Source organism: Ammospiza caudacuta, chromosome 17 (genome assembly GCF_027887145.1).
Source record: "Ammospiza caudacuta isolate bAmmCau1 chromosome 17, bAmmCau1.pri, whole genome shotgun sequence".
NCBI classification, from domain to species: domain Eukaryota; kingdom Metazoa; phylum Chordata; class Aves; order Passeriformes; family Passerellidae; genus Ammospiza; species Ammospiza caudacuta.
The window spans coordinates 12713948-12732598 of NC_080609.1; the positions used below are offsets into that span (position 1 = coordinate 12713948).

The 18651-nt window shown below is 46.1% G+C and overlaps 1 protein-coding gene across 6 annotated transcripts in view; it reads right to left on the reverse strand.

Annotated features, from left to right (window-relative positions):
• Positions 1 to 556: 556 nt before the first annotated feature.
• MAD1L1 (mitotic arrest deficient 1 like 1) overlaps positions 557 to 18651 on the reverse strand; it is a 346806-nt gene continuing 328711 nt past the window's right edge. For all 6 annotated transcript variants that reach the window (XM_058815936.1, XM_058815934.1, XM_058815935.1 and 3 more), the window contains one exon: positions 557 to 1606. In XM_058815936.1, the coding sequence (XP_058671919.1) occupies positions 1448 to 1606 (159 nt within the window). In that variant the 3' untranslated portion in view covers positions 557 to 1447. The remainder of the gene's footprint in view (positions 1607 to 18651) is intronic.

Below are 18651 nucleotides of genomic sequence, written 5' to 3' on the forward strand. Positions count from 1 at the left end.
AATGACAAACTTTTGCTATCGCGCTTCCCTGCAGAGAGGTGAGTTGAGGAGATGGGGGCTGCAGCCTCTCCAGGTCTCATGTTTGTCCTTCCACCTCTGGTCAACAGCAGATGTTTTCCATGCCTGGAGACACATCAACAGGTCTCCAAGTGACTCCAGCAAGCTTGGCCAACCCTGCAGTCACTGCAAGTATCTCAGCTAACTTTCCAGCCTGCTCACTGCTACCTTTTCTCCAAGCCTAGGGAGTGTGTCCTACTGAAATCAGGGGGAAATCAATATACACAGAGGTTTATAGCAAACTGATTTGGTTTAAGGCAGCTGGGGTTGGGACTAAATGATCTCTAACATCCCTTCCAATCCAAACCATTGATGAATCTATAAATCTGTGAATGAGACTTGCCTGGAAAAACAGAGATAATGATGTCCTCCCTTTGTGAAGCACATCAGATCATTGATGTGCTCTTCCTCTACATGTGGGAGAGCAGAGCTAGGAACAGAGTGCATCCCAAATAAGAACCATACACCCAGTTTGGGCAGTGACGATTTATTATTATGACAGAAGAGCTACATCCATTATGATACAAAATGTCAGACTTCTGGAGATGCTCCACCCTCCATGCAGGGGAGGAGGAAGGAGACCTCTCAAAACAGATACCCACAGGGTGGTGGCAGGCAGCAGGCTAAAGCCACCAGCACTGAACACAATGGAGCCCAAACTGCTCCTTTCCACAATTCTACAGTCCTGAGATAACCAAGATAACCTATAGTCTCAGTAAGGAACCAAAAGCATGGCAGTGACTGAGCCACAGAGGTGTCAACACAGGTATAGGGGCTTCAAATGGCCATTTATGCTTGTGCTTTTTCACTCAGTGATGGCAGACTCAGGTCACTGATATCTTAAAAATAATTTCAAACTTGCTGAGTGATGAGATGTTTGCAAGAGCGGGAGACTTTCCCTGGGTATCTGTCCTCAGGGACCAAACCCTTGGCTGCCATTAGAAGAGGAAAACCATGCAGCAGAAAGCACCAGCCTGATGCAGGTTTGTCTCTTTGCTAGGGCTCAGATTTAGGGAATCTTTTTGGGGAAAGATGTGAATGGTGATGCTGAGGCTCCTCAAACCAGCAGTTCCCACCATATTTCCAGACAGATCCTGACAATCTGGGTAGTGATGAACACATGGCCCAGTTCAAAGGCAAGGATTGGATCCTGGCACAGGAGAGCCCTGGGACGGAGCTAGACTTGCCCTCCCACCAGATAAAAATTATGCTTTTCAGAGGAACTGGTGGGATTTGTCACTCAGCATGAAAGAAGGGGGAAGAAGTTCCTTGCAAAACAGAAGCAACCCAACACCACAAATTAGGGGTGGTGAACAGGAGAATTTTTCCTTGCTACCTCGAGTGTGCTGCCCAGGAGGGCCAAACCTGGCTGGCAGCTGGCAGTGGGGCACTAAGCGATGGTCTGGCGGCTGAAGAGGTCGAGGGTGAGGGCGCTGAGGAAGGCTGGGATGCTGTCCTGGCGCAGCAGGTGCAGCTCGATGAGCTCCCGGATGGTGCGCGAGAACTCCGTCTCCAGAAGCTGCATCTTCCCACCAGAGGAGCTGGAGGCCTAGAGGGAAAGAAGAACAAACCCATTAATACCTGAAGGTTTTAATGCTGCATTTTTCCACCAGAGGAGCTGGAGGCCTAAAGGGAAACAAGAACGAGGCCATTAATACCAGAGGGTTTTAATTCACCTCCCTGATACAGCAGCGGTGCCACCCTGAAGCCGCCTTTGGCATGGATCTGCTGTCACCAAGGACATGCCATCTGTTTGGCACATGGCCTTCCTGAGTCCTGCATCCCAATGTCCCCATGCAGGACCCCTGTGAGCCTTCCCTGGTGACAAATGTGGCACTGGGGAGATGTTTGACCATCCTGGAAAGAGCCCAGAACAGAGGTGGCCACATCAGGGTCACTGTCACCAACACCACCCAAGGTGGCAGGAGCTCTGCGCAGGGTTTTCTCTCCATGAAAACATTTATCCATGAAGTCATGCCACATCTGTAGGAGAGAGCAGACCTGTTCCTGATTAGCATAACTCCTTCCCAAGGAGTACTGATCCACCCTGCATCCCTAAAGTGTTTAAATCAGCTCGGCAGCACACAGCCGAAGCCACCAGAGGAATTATTCCAGGGATGCTCTCAAGAAAATAAGGAAACTCAACATGTGGGAAGACACTACAAATCTCCTGTAACATATAAAACAAGCAAAAAAAAAGCTAAATGCAAGAGAAATAAGGAATGCTTGAAGCCTCTCCTGCCCCCAGAGGCATGAAAGCAGCTTGTTTATTAATAAACAGCAAAAATATCACAGTGCAAATGCTAATTTTTTTTCCCCTGCCATTTTCTTCTTCAAAATACTCCCATTCCTAATTGCTTTGCAGCTCTGCTTCCTGTTGGAGGTGAGGTGGGACAGCATGAGTGGTGCCAGGCATGGCTGGCATCCCCCTCCTCAATCAAAGGATGCCAAGACCCAAAGTGGAAGATTGCCATGGGAGGGGAAAACATGGCTTTAGCTGCTGAGAGCCCCAAAGAACATGCTTCCTTCCCATTTCATGTTCTCAAGAGCCTGGACAGATTTGATTATGAACCCTCCATGTTTGGGTCACTTTGGATTGTGAGGAGTGCAAGGTACAGAGGATGCTCCTGCCATCCCCCAGCCAGGCAGGGAATCAAAACAAGGTTTTCACGTGGAAAAGTGAATTAGCTTTTGTTTAGATCTTTGATTTGGCTGGGCTGTTTTTCAGCAAATCCTGTGCTTTGATCTGCTGCTTACCAGAGCTACCTGGTACCTCCTGTGCACCTGAGGTACCCCTGGAGCAGATCAAAGAGGGAAGAGATGGCAGATGAAGGAGCCAGTTGGAGGCATCAGGAATGATGTAAATTCCCAGCCCACACAGAGCCAGAGGTGTCACAGCAGAGCAGAAACACAGGAGATAGGTGCTGTGGCAGCAGCACAGGTTTTATTTTGCAAATCCCCCCCAGATTCAGCTGATGAGTAGTGCCAGTTTTGGAGGAAGGTCCGAGAATTATGAATGCATCACTTCTATCTCCGGCTCTCTCAGTGCTGAGCTGGATTCATCTGAAATGGGAATTCAAGCTCTGTATGAAATACACAGCCTCCCTCGCAGATTTAAAACACTCTTTGGGCACAGAATTAATTTTCTAAGAATTTACAAGCAAATCCATTAATTGGTTTACTAGTTTAATTAATTAAATTCCTTAAGAAATTTAGCATCCAGTGCCAGACCATTTGCTTGTGTTTTATGACCTCAAAAACAGAGCAACATAAATGTTTTAAATTTTTTTTCCTTTGAGATCGCTGGTGCCATGGGTGAAGGCTACATTTGAATATCTTCTCCTTTTTTATGAGATTAATGGTAGTTTCTCTCTGCTATTGTTCATAAAGTTTCCTCCTGCAGCAGAGGCAGAAGAATAATGTTCAGAGAAAGTTATGTGGATAAATACACGCTCCTGAGAAAATTGCTATTTCCCATTGAGTTTTCTCAGCTGTCAAGGGAGGCAGCATCCTCCCTCTCACCCCCACAGCCTCTGTCTCCCCAGGAACTCTAAAAAATCAAAGAAAACCCCCAAATGCTTCCAAACCCCAGCCATCTCACCCAGGTTTCTTATGATTGCTTCTGTAACAGGCACAAGGCGAGAAGGCAGCCACTTGGAAAAAAAGCAATTCTTCCTCTGCCAGTAGATGTTTACATGTGAACTTAGAGGATGGATGCACTTGCAGTGCAGCTCATTCAATCTCACATTGCTTTAAAAAAAATGGAGAAACTTTTTTTTTTCCCCCTAGGAGTGTTTTAAAATTGCTATCATTGTAACTTTTCTTATTATTTGTTTTTATTGCTTTTTTTTCTTCACCCATCTGTTCATAATGTAGTATAGACTGGGATATATAGATAGATTTGCTGCTTTGGGTTCAACAGCGGGAGTACCTCTGCAGCCTGTGCTTTACAAATAAAGTGATTATATGAAATAATAGCAATATGTTCCCATTAATTCACAGGATTTCTTTTCAAAAGCCAGCCTGCACCCTGCCTGGTGCACTTGCTGGCAGAGAGGGAAGTGCCCGAGGCAGGAACAGGAGGGAGCAGGGATCAGAGCAGGGCAGGGGGATGCACAGGGGTGTGCAGGAGCTGAGGGGAGGAAGGACATGGGGGGATGCTCTGCTGAGTGAACGCTGCAGGCTCTGGTGTTCCACACCACTCAGGATCAATGCAGAGCATGCCTGTGGTTCCAACTCTAAAAACTGTATTTCTGAAGATAAGAAATATGAAATTTCCAGCAGTTCAAAGCTGCAAGGGCACTCAAGTCCTGCTCTTCACTGTTCATAGCTAGGATTCCCTCCACCCATTTTTAATATATTTTTTATTCATTTATAAAAGTCTCAATCCTCAAAGACAGCTCCTGGATATTCCTGCTGCAGGTGCCAGCACAGATCAGCTATTCACAGCACATTCCATATATTGCAATCACCTTCACTCTGCTGATGCATTCCCTACAATTTTGAGTTTAGGTGAAGCCAAAAGCCATCCCAGCCCATCTAGGAATAAAATACAAAGCTGAGAGGGGCATAAACAAGTGTCACTGATCCATGGGGACAGTCCATGAGTGGGAATGGGGTGAGAGAGACCAGAGCACGTTCAAAGCCAACCCTGACTGCTCTGTGCCCAACACTACTGACACCACTGCTACAGTGTGCTGTTGCTCTTAAAGAGAAGGGGCAAAAAGCAAAGAAAAAAGAAAGAAAAAAGAAAAAAAGCATCAACATTTAGAGTCGAACTGAATACACGGGATCAAAGGAAAAGCTGGATCTGCGAGTATCCCCATCCACCCCAGTCAATGCATAGAGGAGTCAATGCAAGAGGACACTTTGAGGACCACCATCGTGCTTCACTCTCCCTTTCCTCTCTGTGCTGGGCCACACAAGTGCAGTGCTTCACTAGAGATGTAAATATTCCCTCCTAAACCTCAGTTTCCCTGAGCACAGAGCAGCAGCTCATCACGATGAAAGCACCATCTCTCAGGTACCCTGTACATACCCCTGTTTTGGTTTCTTCTAATTCATGGGAAAAGTCTGTCTGGCTCACTAAACTACCAAGATTCAGGTCTCTGTTATGTTTTATTCAGATCTCAAATACTTGCAAAAGGAAGGAGTTCAGCTTTCACTAAGCTCTGTTGCCAGTTTAGTCTGATTTAAGGGCTATGGGGGACCTTTTCTAGAAAAGCAAAGGAAATTACTCTTTGTCCAGTGTTGCTGCACACCCAGCTCTGCTGGGCTGGGTGGGACATGACTCTGGTTGGAGATTTGAAGGGTGACAGCCTGTCTGTCTCCTCGCAGGCTGTGCTACCCCATAGTAACCAGATTATCAGGGGACAGACCTCTCTATATTACAAACCACAACAACACTGGTCTATTTAGCACAGAACAACATGAACCTGCAGTAGCTGCTCTGAGAAGGGAGCTGTTAGCACAACTGTTTCTTCAGGGGAATCAAGATCATCAGCCACCTGCCAGAAGGAAACATCATAAATCTTCCTCTTAACTCTGGAAACCAGTAAATTATTCAAGGCTTTATAGTTCAGATACACATGTAAAAATCTCTCCAATAACCACCAACGTGGTAGAAAAGCAGGTTCTTCTCTCCATCTCAGCAAGGAGCAGACAATGCAGAAGATGTGAGGGAGCAACAGGCATTCCCAAATGTCCCTCTTGGGGATGGACCTGCAGCTGGATGAACTGGGCTCATAAAACTGCAACATATGGACTGTAAAAGGCTCCTTAACTACTGCCACTTCAATGTAACATGTACAGGACTCTGTCTGCACTGCTCCTGCTGAGATGGCTCTTTGCACCCTTGCTGGTGTTGCACACAGACTTTCCTGAAAGCCAAGACCCAGCATTTCCCTCTCTGATTCCTCCAGCTGCCGAGGGGGACCTATGTCAAAAGTGTGACAGTGTCTCCTTTACCCACTAACAAGCTACCACATGGTTCAGAAGTGCACTCTCACCCAGATACACCCAGGTTTTATTTTCGTGTACACCCATTTCCTCTTCTCTCTGACATATTTTGGTAGCTAAAAACAGTGGCTCCAAAAGTGCCATCGGCTATGAGCTGACATGCAGCGTGAGTTTAATCACACAAAGGTTGCTTCTTAAAAAATATGGGTTGAGTGTATGACCCAAGGTCATGTAGACTTTCAGACACTGGATTAAGACTGAAAATAGGGTGGCTGCACACCCCAAGGAGAGAGCTGGCATGGGGACTTGGTATTATCAGAAAATACGGAGCAGAAATGCAGAAACGGGAAAATTCTGCACAACATGAATTCTATACAACAGAATTCTATACACCTTGAGATTTCAAAATGAAGTGAGGATTTTCAACCTCTGATTTCCACATTGAGAAAGCACAACTGCCTTTGGGGATGCAATCCATGCAGGACATGTGTTCCAGCAACTTCAAACACACACATCCAGCGTCGCAGGTGGATTTCCTGAATGGGTTTTGGCAAGCTGACAACAGGGATGGTGCAGCTTTGTGCCAGGCACAGCAGGCAAGACAGTTGTGTCTCAGCTTGGGAACAAAGGAGCTTCCAACACCTCCACAGCATGCAGAGGGATGAAGTCCAGGGTTTGGCAGGGCTGCCAGAGCCACCCCTTGGCGTGGTGACAAACCTTTGCTTTGCAGATGCTGCTTGGCCACGCTCTATGGCGGACGGTGCTTTCCAAGGCTAAGATGCATTAGGGGTCAAAAGGGGCAGGTGAATCATTGCCTGGTGACATTTACCCAGTGAATGTATCTGGAAGGCCCCATCTCATCTGCTCTGCTCCTTCCATAAATCACTGTCTGTGTTGTGTCCCCATGGATGCCAGCTCTGAGCACACAGAGCAACCAGCCCCGAGTGTGCTGAGGGAAGGGGCACCACAGCTTCACACCCAGCACTAGGGTTAGGGTTAGGGTTCTACCTTGGGTTTGGGATTTTAAACCACAAAGCCCAGAGCTCCAGGCACACTGCAGCTGCAAAAGGCATCCCAAGGAGAACACAAAACTGCCACAACATGCCTTCTACCACAGCTTATTCCTTGGAAACAGAATTAACGCTAGGCTGGGGTTATGGTTAGGGTTAGGGTTCCAGCTAGGGCTAGGGTCAATGTGCAGCTCCATAGGCTGCTCCAGCACTATGGGCCATGCTGTGGCCTCTGTGCCTGAGTTCTCACTCCCCCTTTCCCTTCTCCTTGTGGTGTTCCCCACCCTACCCTGCAGAGTGCTGTGCTGTCCACATTGATGTGGGTTATGCACATCTCCCCAGCAGATCGACCCCTTTGGCAATTTGCCTTCATCACACGAATCCCTCAGACCTCCTCTTCCAGCGGGGCAGTCACTCCCTCTTCCCAAAGCCTTCATGTGCCAGCAGAAGCCTTCAGGGCTGGCTGTTCCAAGTGATCACCTCCCAGAAAGCTATCACTGCGTGTGCTCAGAGCTTTGGGCACACTGCTGGTCCTGAAACATCCCTCAGCTCCCTCACACCTTCCCCATGGCACCCACTGACACCCACAAACCCTGCCACAGTGCAACAAACCTATTTGAAATTTTCCTTTAAGAAGCTGCTGGCTCTGACCTTTAAATGAGAAAATCCTTTTGTTTCTGCCTCTTGCTTCAGATGCCAAGATTTTTCTAAATGTCAAAGGCCGCCTTGTCCACGTGCAGATGTTGAGGGGGGAAGCAGTGATGCTGAGCAGGCTGGCACCCTCTCCTGGGTCTGCATATCTGATAAATCACCACTTCACATCACCCCAGACAGACAGACAGACAGGCAGACAGACTCAGGGAAGCCAAAAAACTAGAGTGCCCAGAAAAAACCCAAGGAAAAAAAACCAAGGAAAAAAAATGTGTGTGTGTTTGTGTGTGTGCACATGCAGAAACTGCCTGCTGAAGTTATAACAACCCAAACACGAGGTTTTGAGATTTAATTGCTCAAACTTGGCTCTCTCGGGTGATGATATCATTATCAAAATACCCCAATTGAGTTATGCCTCACCAATCAATCTCTCCTAAGCATCATGCACTGCTCAAATACCAGGTCCCCAGGTAGCCTCTAAATCACTTTAATTACAGGCCGTTCATTTAAAATTAGGGAAATATTAAGGAAAGACAAAAAAAAAAAACCCAACACAAAATTGAACCACAAGATGTGCTTATGGCTGGAAATATTTATGAGGTTATTTAGCAAACTGTTTACTGGTTTCCTTCTTTTTTGCATGGTAACTGGCAGGTTCCAGCTGGCCTGACAGGATGCCTGCCCATAGTGGCTCCTGCAGGATGTGCAGCACTTAATCAATCAGGTCACCTCCCTTTCACAAATAACCATTCCTCGTCTGCAGCAAAATCCCCCCCCTTTAATATCCTCATTGTAACCCAAAGAAGAAGAGCACTTCCTTATAATAATTGTTTCTTGCCAAGACCTCTGACCTCTGTGTCACCAGCTTGGTATATAAAGTGAATTTATGAGGCAGACAGGGATGGATGCCTGTAAAGAGCCTTCCAGGAAATGTAATGAAAAAGCTGCTTTTAGCTGCTGAGCAAAGAAAAGCAAATGCCTGGCAATGCCAAGAAGAAAATTGAATGCTGGGATGGGGTAAGTGAGAAACAGCCCTGTGTGCACTGAGATTTATAGCAAACATTTCCTTTCTCTTTCTTATTATTCAACGCTGAGACGAACCACAACCCCAGAATGTCTTTGGAACAAGAGGTCAGCTCGTATCCTTCCATCTTAATCAGAACCAGGGCCCAGGCTCTGTGTACACGAGTGGCAGCAGTGATGGCTCCTGGATGCTGCACCAGCTCAGCAATGCAGGGCAGGGTGTGCTGCACCAGCCTGTCCCCACAGCTCCCTGCTTGGATCCAGGAGAGCTCTCCTGCACCTCACGTCAAAAATGGAACATGAAAAAGAGCAGGGACGTGTGCTGAAGGGCTGCACCCCTCTCTGTGGGGGAAAGATGCTGGTGTTAATCCTGGGGGACAGTGCTCTGTGCAGCAGAGGAGGAGTCAGCACCTCCTTTCAAAAGGTTTCTCCCACAGGTTAATGCCCTTTAGACTGTCAAATGCGATGCCATAAAAATAAGATCAAAGGCTTTAAAATAAGGGAAGCGTATTTTTTGATTCATACTATTACTATTTTATATCTGAATATTCCTATAGAGCTTTTCATCCTGGAAGACAGGTCTTTGAACTGCTGTGATTTCACCTATCGCTGAGGAACAACCCCCGGGGTAAAATGTGACAGCTATTATCAGGGTGCATTAATGTTACTGAACAGTTCAGGACAGACAGAGACAAATATATCCAATTTAAATCATAGGATTGAAGAACTACTGCTCAGTGTGGATTAATACCCATGCATTTTCCAAAAGTGCTTTGAGAGTTTTTAGAGAACAAGTGCAGAAACTAAAATTCCCTGTTTCATCTGTAGGATTCATTCAGGCTCCTGTCATTATGCTGCAAATTGAACATTGTCAAAGAGGGAAGATGGCAATGGAAATGATTCACCAGTAGCATCTACTTTTGCATCCACAGATTCTCTGATGGGATGTCCAAAGCAGCCAGAAGGAGACTCACCCCGTGGACATTTGCTGAGGTGATACCTAAAAATGGTTCCACTGAGCACATGGCTGGTGAGAGTAAATCACAGCAGACTACTCACATCACAGAGAATGGAAAATCACATGGGATGTCACTCCAAACTAATACTGGCAGCCAGCTGTAGTCGGAACTTGAGCTTATAAAGTACAAGTTTTTAACAGACTTTAGATCTGCTCAATAGTGTTCACCAGCCAAATATGCTTATAAACATCAAGCATGGAGGAGTAGAGATGAGAACGAGGCATGGAGCTCCCAGAATTTTTCCAACCCCATTCCATATAAACCCCAAACTACGGCATTAATCCTTTAAAGCCAATACCTCCATAAAAATCTCAGGATCTTTACAAATCAGAGTCACTCCTTGACACACAGGGAAGCTGTGCTGCTCCCACATCCATGGCTATCTCTGACCTACAACGAATCCCTTTGGAAAGAGCAGCCAAACGTGTGTTATCCCAACTGCTGTCACACCACACGTGGCAGGGCTGGACTGCTCCAGCACCCTGGCTGCAGCTTCCCAGCCATCTGTGAGTGACTGTGTTGGACTGGTCAAGCTGCACAGTGAGTAGCTAACAAGCATTAACAACATCTAGCCCATGTGTTCTGTCTAGTAAAATGCCAACCCATCTGTCTGTAACATCAGCGACTCCGTAGAAGCCATATGCAGGAGAGACATAAATTAGAGAGAGAAAAATCTCCCGTTACTTTCTCTGCAGTGACTCTGCAGTTGTCACTGGGAATGAGAGGGACTGGGTGTTTTTTAAGCTCTGTTTTCCCAGCCAAATCTCAGGCTCATGTAGCTCTCCAGCCCTGCCATGCAGAGGCAGTTTCTGGTCTGCCCCTGACCATGGTGAACGTGGCTTGGGACAAAGTGAAAAGTAGCTGCAACTCAAGCCAGGCCCCAAACTGCTCCCCAAGGGGAGCCAGCAGAGGGCAGAGAACATGAGGGAGACACCAGGGACTGGCAAGTGAGCCCAGCATACAAGAATCCCTCAGTTAGACAGGGAGCTCATTAACCAGCCAAGCTGCTTATCACATTCCTCTTCATCTCCCTTGCTGAAAGCTCTCTGAGCTGGAAGGAACAGAGGAGCAGTAAACCAAGAACATGGAGTTTCTGGAACATGAGAAAGAAGCACCTATGGGAGAAATGCAAAAAAAAATTATCTGTGCAGGCTGTAATTAAGACTGCCTGTTGTCAAGGCAGGGAGATACTCCACTTGTGAACTGCAGCTGGGGCATGAGGTCTGAGAGATAACAGAAGCAGCACAGTTTGCCAAACCCTGCCATCAGTGAGAGATGTCTGGAACCATGGAGAGTTTTGACAGCAAAACTTTTGAGGCTGCAGCGTTGCCTGGGAGATAGGCATCCCTTCCCCAAAGCAAACCACTGCTCCCCAAGAGACAAGAGCTTGCTGGAGCCTTCATCCCTCACTGACTCACACCAGACATGCACTGTTCCACTGCTTGGCTGCTCCTGCATCATGGTCCTGCTCAGAAGCCTCTGCCTTCCTGTCTCTGGATTAGAGGAAATCAGCAGAAAGTGCCTGCACATGAGACAGAGTGAAAATAGGTCATACAGACCTCAGGACTCACCAGCTGCCAACTGGAAATGAACCCCTGATTTTTTGAGCTGGGCATGGATGGAGGGAGAGTGCCTGGGGCTGGGAATGGTTAAATGAGCAGAGGACACACTCGTGGGAGGCACATCTTGAGTGGCTGCTACTCTGCCACATTGCAGATGCCATCATGTGATTAACCCATTTATCCTCATCATCATTTTGGTATCCTTCTGGAAGCCTTGCCACGAGTGGGGCGGACAGAAGGCTAAAGAACTGAACAAGATCCTGTGATCAGTAATGGCTCAAGGGACTGTAAGTGATAAACTTAATGACAAGCAGACAATTAGCCCTTAGCTCTGTGGCTGAGGGATGGGACAGTATATGGAGCATGCCCGTTCCTGGCTCATTGAGTTCACAAGGCTTGTGGGGGAACGAGTAACAGATGGACCTGATGGCAGATTACAGCTGAAATTCTCACCATGTTTATTCACTACCGTCTTCTAGCTCTTGTTTGTCATAGTCTGGCACCCCAGGCTAAAATGCAGGTTCAAGCCTTGCATCAAGGAAATTGGTGACACTTATTTGTCACCTCTGCACAGAGGCAGCGCTCTGCACCGCAGACCAAACACCTCTCTTCTAAGAGCAACAAGAATTGGTCAATAATCACCCCTTCCTCTGGGACCCTGTGACTTGCTTACAGTCATGATCTACCAAAGTGGAATTTAAGTGTTTGCTCTGGGAATAACATTAGTTGCCATTGCAACATCAATGACCAAGTGCCACGATGCTAGTGTGGGTTGAGGAAGGTGCTTTTGTGCTTTTCCTGCTGTTGCTTTTTTGCTGGCTCATGTTTTCCTTCGTTTTTCTTCATTTGAAATCGCTGTCATCAGCACGACTGCCAGCAGGACCAAAGCAAGCCTGAGTTGTCAGTACCCAGCAAGTCAAAGAAGGAAGTTGATTCTGAACATGCAAAATGATTTTCTTGTGTCCTCAAGAAGGAGTTTTAACTCTTAACAGCTCACAATCCCACATTCCTCTGACTCATCTATAGCCATAAGTGGAAGTTTATACTGAGAAGATGTTATTATTTTTATCATGGAGCTGATGGATATCAGTAATTCTATTTGTGGAGTTACTCAACCGGACTTGTAGTCCACAGGCAGGAAACCTTGAAGAACTAGATAGCAGGGAAACCAGTAAACAGGCCTGTGCACGTTGAGTACATCCAGCTATATTGAAATGGGCTTTTAATGGTAAAATCCAGTGTGAAACAAAGACACACAGGACTCCTCTCTCCTTGAGCAGGTCTGATCTCACCATAAGAAAGTCCATGGCTCAAGAGACATAGGCTGCAGCTAAGGAATGAATAAATAGGAAGATTTCAGTATTCACTGAAACAGCAGGAGAAATTCCACTGTATCCCTGGAGGGGAGACACAGCCCTTTGGGCGAGGACGCGCTTGCTGAAAGCTCCTGCTGTTGCTGCCTGTGCTGTCATTTGGCACTAAGCTCCTGAAGAACATGGCAAGACAGCACTGCTGGTTCTCATGTCTGGATGAGCATGCTCCTCTCCCCGAGGGGAAAAGGAGAGGTTTTGTGTTTAGCAAGTGCACCATGTTCGAACAGCCTCTGAGGAGCCTGCCTGGGGCCCCGGGGCTCCCCATCTGACACACATCTGACTGGTTGTCTCTTCCTGCTGGTGTTCTCCCACTGACGTGCTGCCATCCTCCAGTCAGCTCCTTTTGCTGCAAGTGCAGGGGGGGAAGAGATTTATGCAGACACCATGTATGCAATTATGAAAACAGAAGACAAGACACCCGGATATCATACAAACTGATGCATTTTTGCTGGCAGGCTTTTTGCATGATCCGGTAACAGCTGTCATGCTCCAGCTTCTGTCATCTGAGCTCTGCTACCACTTCAGCATCCTTTCCACATCCTTTAGGAGGGCTTCCTTCCCTTCCTGGTGCAGCCTGCTCCAGATGCCACAGCAAAGTGGGCAGCAGTGTGGGATGCAAAGGGGACACAGTATGGCTGCTTTTCATAGCAGCACTAAAATGAAATGTTCACTTCTTTAGGCAAGACACTGCTCATTAGCAATGACCTCGAGGCATGCAAGCTGCTCAACCAGCAATCTCTCCCACTCTGGAGCTCTTTAAAATTTGCCCTTTTCCTGTGCCAAGTCTTTCAGCAAGCTCCCCTGAAGTGCAGTGGTGATCTGTAGACATACATACACATTGTCCTGTGCTTTCTGGAGAAATGTGGTGATGGGGAGCTGGTATGCAGCTTGGACTTCATACCTTGTTCCCTACTCAGCACAGCATTAAAAGGGAGGGAAAGAACAAGCCTACAAGTTTCCCTGCCAAGGCAGCTCCTGCTGTGAACTCTAAAGCCTGGGAGCCTGTTAGTGCCCACATCCTCCTGGTTTTCAGCACTCCATGCTATGTTTGCTTTTGTAAATAGATTTAACCTTTCTAAAATTAAAAACAGAAGAGAACTTCTCTTGGCAGAACACCAGTTTGAGAAAGATGGAGGAACACAACATTTCCCAAACACTTCAAAACTGCAGATATGTGTTAGTCTCTGCAGTGAATGCTGGTTTTGCTCATTACTCTGAATGTTAATACATTAATAGATCCTCTCTTGATTAATGCCTGCACCAGGCTCTCTTTCTAGGAACACATATGGCTCTTTCTTGCCACAATATTGGAATAGAGAGCCAAAATATTTAAACACTACACTAATAAAAGATTTTATCACCCCCATCCTGATGTAAATAACTAAGGCTGGAGCCAGCTCTTAGCTCTATGTGCCTATCTTTCAAAGAGTTCCTAGTCAAATATGAATGAACTGGCTGAGGCCCATTTTAAGGAATTGGGTTACAGTGCTGCAGCAACAAAGCCACTGTGACATCCTCTCATCCCACAGGATGCTGTGGGTCTGCCTGAAAGGATCACATACTAGTTGGGGTTTTAGACCCAGGTGTGTGTGCAGTGGCTAGTTCTGCCTGCAAGAAAAGGAAACACATTTTTTCTTTCCCCACACCTGCAAGGTTAAAATATTGTCCTGAATTAAGATGATTTTCAGGGGACTCCAAATGCTTCTCTCCCAGATATCTCACTCAGCAGATTTACCCCATCTACTGAAGGATGTGGGAATTACCCAGCACATAGCCCAGAGGGTATGGTAAAAATTCTGGTAGTGTATGTCGGGACTTGTTTGGAGTTGTAGGTCAATTGCCAATACAGAATTGCCTAAAAGAGCTGTTCCTTCCTCATTTTTTCCCATGCTGTGCCATTACCTTTCCTCTCTGCCCTATGTCCTGCTCTAATCCTACCTGTCTAGTACCATCAGCTGCTAAAATAAACAGCAGTTCCCACTTTGTGCTACTTGCCAAGCTGCTGATCAGACCTGTCACTGGCTAAGTGTGACACAACCTCACTGCTAAGAAAACCTTTAAATTAAAAAAAACTCTTTCTACATTTCGACGAGTGAGACCTGCAAGGGGAGGGACTTCAGGTTTGTACTCCAGAAAACATTTATCACTACAGAGCTGAAACATGGTGTGAAAATAAAAGCCCTCCAAACCTGCTTTCACACATTCCCCAGCGAGCCCAGAGGTGTTCCTGCTATGACCCACCTAACAATGCTCTTGAGAATTGTTTTCACAAGCAAAATATACAAACATAACAGCAAAAGAGTCAAGAAATATTTCTTCAAATGCCTCAGATCTAGGCTGTGCTCTAAATACACTGTAGAAAAGCACTGGTATATTTTCAGATGTTACAGAAGAACACAGGAAAAGACCTCAGCAAATCTGAACTGTAATACAGAGCAGGTCCTGACTAAAGTGTCAGGATTACTTGACATCACTGACCTCCTCCTGCTCAACCAGACTATTTTACAACTCAATTACATTTATTTCTGTATATACAGATGTACATGAGATACTTAACATTCTTTCTTGTGCAAGAAGCAGACAGAAGGCAGAAGATGCAGATGAGAAAACGAGCGGCTGAGCTCCCTCGGAGGTTTCATGGACAAAGATGTTTAAACGAAGTAATTTAAAACCAGAAAGAACCTCACAAACACAGTGCTTCTAAGCATCTCATTTCACTTGCTTGTTTGCAACTACATTTGAAAAAAAATCTCAGAGGGAATCAAACCACTTTAGCTGCTGCTTCCTCATCCCTGATGTCCTCTGGAGAACATCATCAACCTCTTTTTCCTACCAGTTACACACCAGAATTTCTAGAACAAGTAACTCTACAGCAGTGAGGAGAATTGAAATAAATTGCAAGTCATTGCTTGTCACACCTCTGAAGGGCAGGGAAGCACCAGCATGGCCTGAGACTGACAGACAATGTTGCCCTGTTCTTCTAAAGTTCTTCTAAGCCTTCCGATGTTTACATTTTTGTAATGGAGTTTCTCACGCACTTTTCATGTAAATAACGATTGTTTTACATTCCTTTCTGGAGGAGGAGACAATTAATAGACTGTTGGGTTGACCAGTGTGGCTGGAGAGGTGGCAATTTCATCCTGTGATCCATGGTCACTCCTGGAATTCTATAAATATCGAGCTTGGGAAATAAACATCCCCTTTTTTACCTTGAACAACTCAGAGTGTGAGTGCCGTTCATTTTGTGTGGTATTGGGACAAGACAAGAAGAAAGTGGCTTCCTACACCAGCCGGGCAGCACAGAGCCACACAAAGGATTCGGTGCTCCAGGCCCGTTTGCCTCCTTTGCTGCAGAAACCAGAGCTGCCCCCAAAGCTCTGTGCGAGATGTGGGATGAATTCTGCAATAACCAACCCCAAACTCGGTGGCACGGTGGGAATGCCCACGATGAAGCTGGCAGGGATGCCCAGGCACCTGCAGCATCCCCTGGGCACCATCCCAGCCCGGGCTCAGCCTGCCTGGGGAAGGGCCCCTCAGTGTGCACAGGGCTGTTCCAGCCCAACAACCAACCCATTCATCCCCATGACTGCCCCTTTCAGCACGAGCTGACACATCCTTCCCACAACAGAACCCTGCAAATGACTTTATTTAACCAGCAAAACAGATTTGTGTTGTTTCTAAAGACAAATGAATCTAGTTTTGGCTGCAGAGGGCCGAGCTGGGCTCCTCTCTGTGCCAGTGAAAGCATCAGGATTGTGGAGGAGACTTAAGAGACTGTGTTTACTTTCAGTCTCCCATGGATCATGACTGAACAGAAAAAAAGGGCTCACACAGCACAACAGATCAGGCTGTAACTGTAAAGGAGTCCAACACTGGAGGCTGTTTCTCTCAAGCTCTCAATGAATTATTTTTTTTTTTTATTTAGTGAAAGACTTCCCACAGTTTACTGGTCTGCATTGAGAGTGGGGCATTTTGGGGAGAGAGAGGATGGTGAAGCAGAACATTTCATAGAATCAGAGAATAATTTGGGCTGGAAGGGACTTTGAATATCATTTAGTTCCAACTCAAGTGGGATGCTGCCCACTAGATCAGGCTGGTGAAAGAAAATGTTTTTCCTTATTATTTTGTCACTTTTCACTACACACATAATCCCAAATGTGACAGAGCTCTGCCCAAAGATGCAAATATTTCTGTGCTGGAGGTTCCTAACTGTGTGCTCCCAACAAAAGGAGAATGGGGAAAGGAGTCCCCAGAGAGAAACAATGAAAAGTGCCCAGGGTCACAAAGCAGGGCAGCAGCAGAGGCAGGAGCCATGGACAGACCCTGCAAATGCCCACAAAACACCCAGGCCGTGGAGAAATCTCTGCAAAGACAGAGGCAGATATAATGACACAGATTTATCCTTAAGTTGCTATGCAGGGAGTCACAATTCTTTACTTAGTGCCCTGTTATTTAACCTTAATGCTCCACTGACATTATTTTTTTTGTATGGAATGTTATATATGTGTCTGTGTACAAATTTGCAAAGTATAAATAGCATAGATCAGAGGTGACCTTTAAGTTTGTGCATGTGGAGATTCATACAGCATGAGGGCTAGCTGGGAGGATGAAGTCATTAAGATGTGTTCTCATCTAAAGTTACTTATTAATTATTTGTAAGCTATTTTCTCACTTATTTTGTTATAATACCCCCACATAGTCACTCACCAACCAGTAAAAATAGCTTAGCAGTGAATACGTGTTTTGGAATTCTGTTTGCCTATTTTTCCTTTGTGCTGCAGCTGCTGTTGCCATGCTGTCGTTGCTATGTTTTCCTTTTTCTTTCTTTTTCTTAAGAAGGGAAAAGGCAAAAAAAAAATCTATTCCCTAAACATGCTAGGCTCATTTCATGGAACAAAATACCTGAGGTAGAGCCTAGAGGAATAATTTGGCTGAAAGAGCATTATAGTGTAGAAGAAAGCCTTTTTGGCATTAACATGCAGATTCTTCTCTGAAAGAGTTAATGAGACTACAAATATCACTTACATCAGGTAAAGATGACTAAAAAAGGAGTATTAATATAGCCAGAAAATGGTCAGGGAAAGGTAAAACTCCATGCTGAATAGGCTGATAAGAAGGTGGAGGGAAAAATAGATTGAGAAGAGTAGAGGTGGCCAAGTTTCATCTGGAAGACAAGACAATGAAGTTGCTCAATAAGCTTGTTAAAACAGTTCTTAAATCTTGAAAGCTGAAGTTTGTCTCTGTGGGACAGCCCTGAGAGATACAAATGCTCTTTCCAAAGGCTGCAAGTCCAAGGTGGAAAATTTGGTTCTGGGTTGTGGGTCCCAATCGTCGCCTTCTGCCTCTGGTCATTGTATGAAGAGCAGGCAGAGCTGGCCAGACTGGGGCTGGGGCTCAGCAATTCAGCTCTGAAAAGACAATTTGGGTTGCCCATTCCTTCTCTGTCTCTGAGCTCCAGAGGAACCTGGGTTATTCCTCCATCCTCAGTCCCCTGCCAGCCTCCAGGACTGAGTCTCCGTGGAGCAGAGTTGGCAACATGATCGCAAGAATCAATAGTTTCAGCCCAATGACTGATGATTTAGAGCACAAAAACCCCCTGTGAGATGGCAAAATGACTTGGGTGGCTTAGGAGTGTGGAGAGCTGTGAGGGACCAAGAGAACCTGTGAAATTTGGGTCACTGGGCAATGCTACAGCAGAAGAAATTCGATACAGACAAGTGCAATGTAGCACATGCTGTTCTGCCAATTTAAAGGACTCTTAAGATGCTGATGTGTTGGAAATGATGTAACCTCTGAGAAAAATAAAAAGCCAAGTGCCACCGTGGCCAGCTTCTAGACAATTTCTCAGTGTACAGTGTCACTCAAAACATCAAGTAAAATGTTAGAATAAAATGTGTTTGAAAATACAGCTGGGAGAACCATGTCATAGTTTTACACAAGCTGAGAGCATGGCCTCTTCTCCTGAGCAGTGAGTCAGCCTGGGTGAGTTCAGTACAGC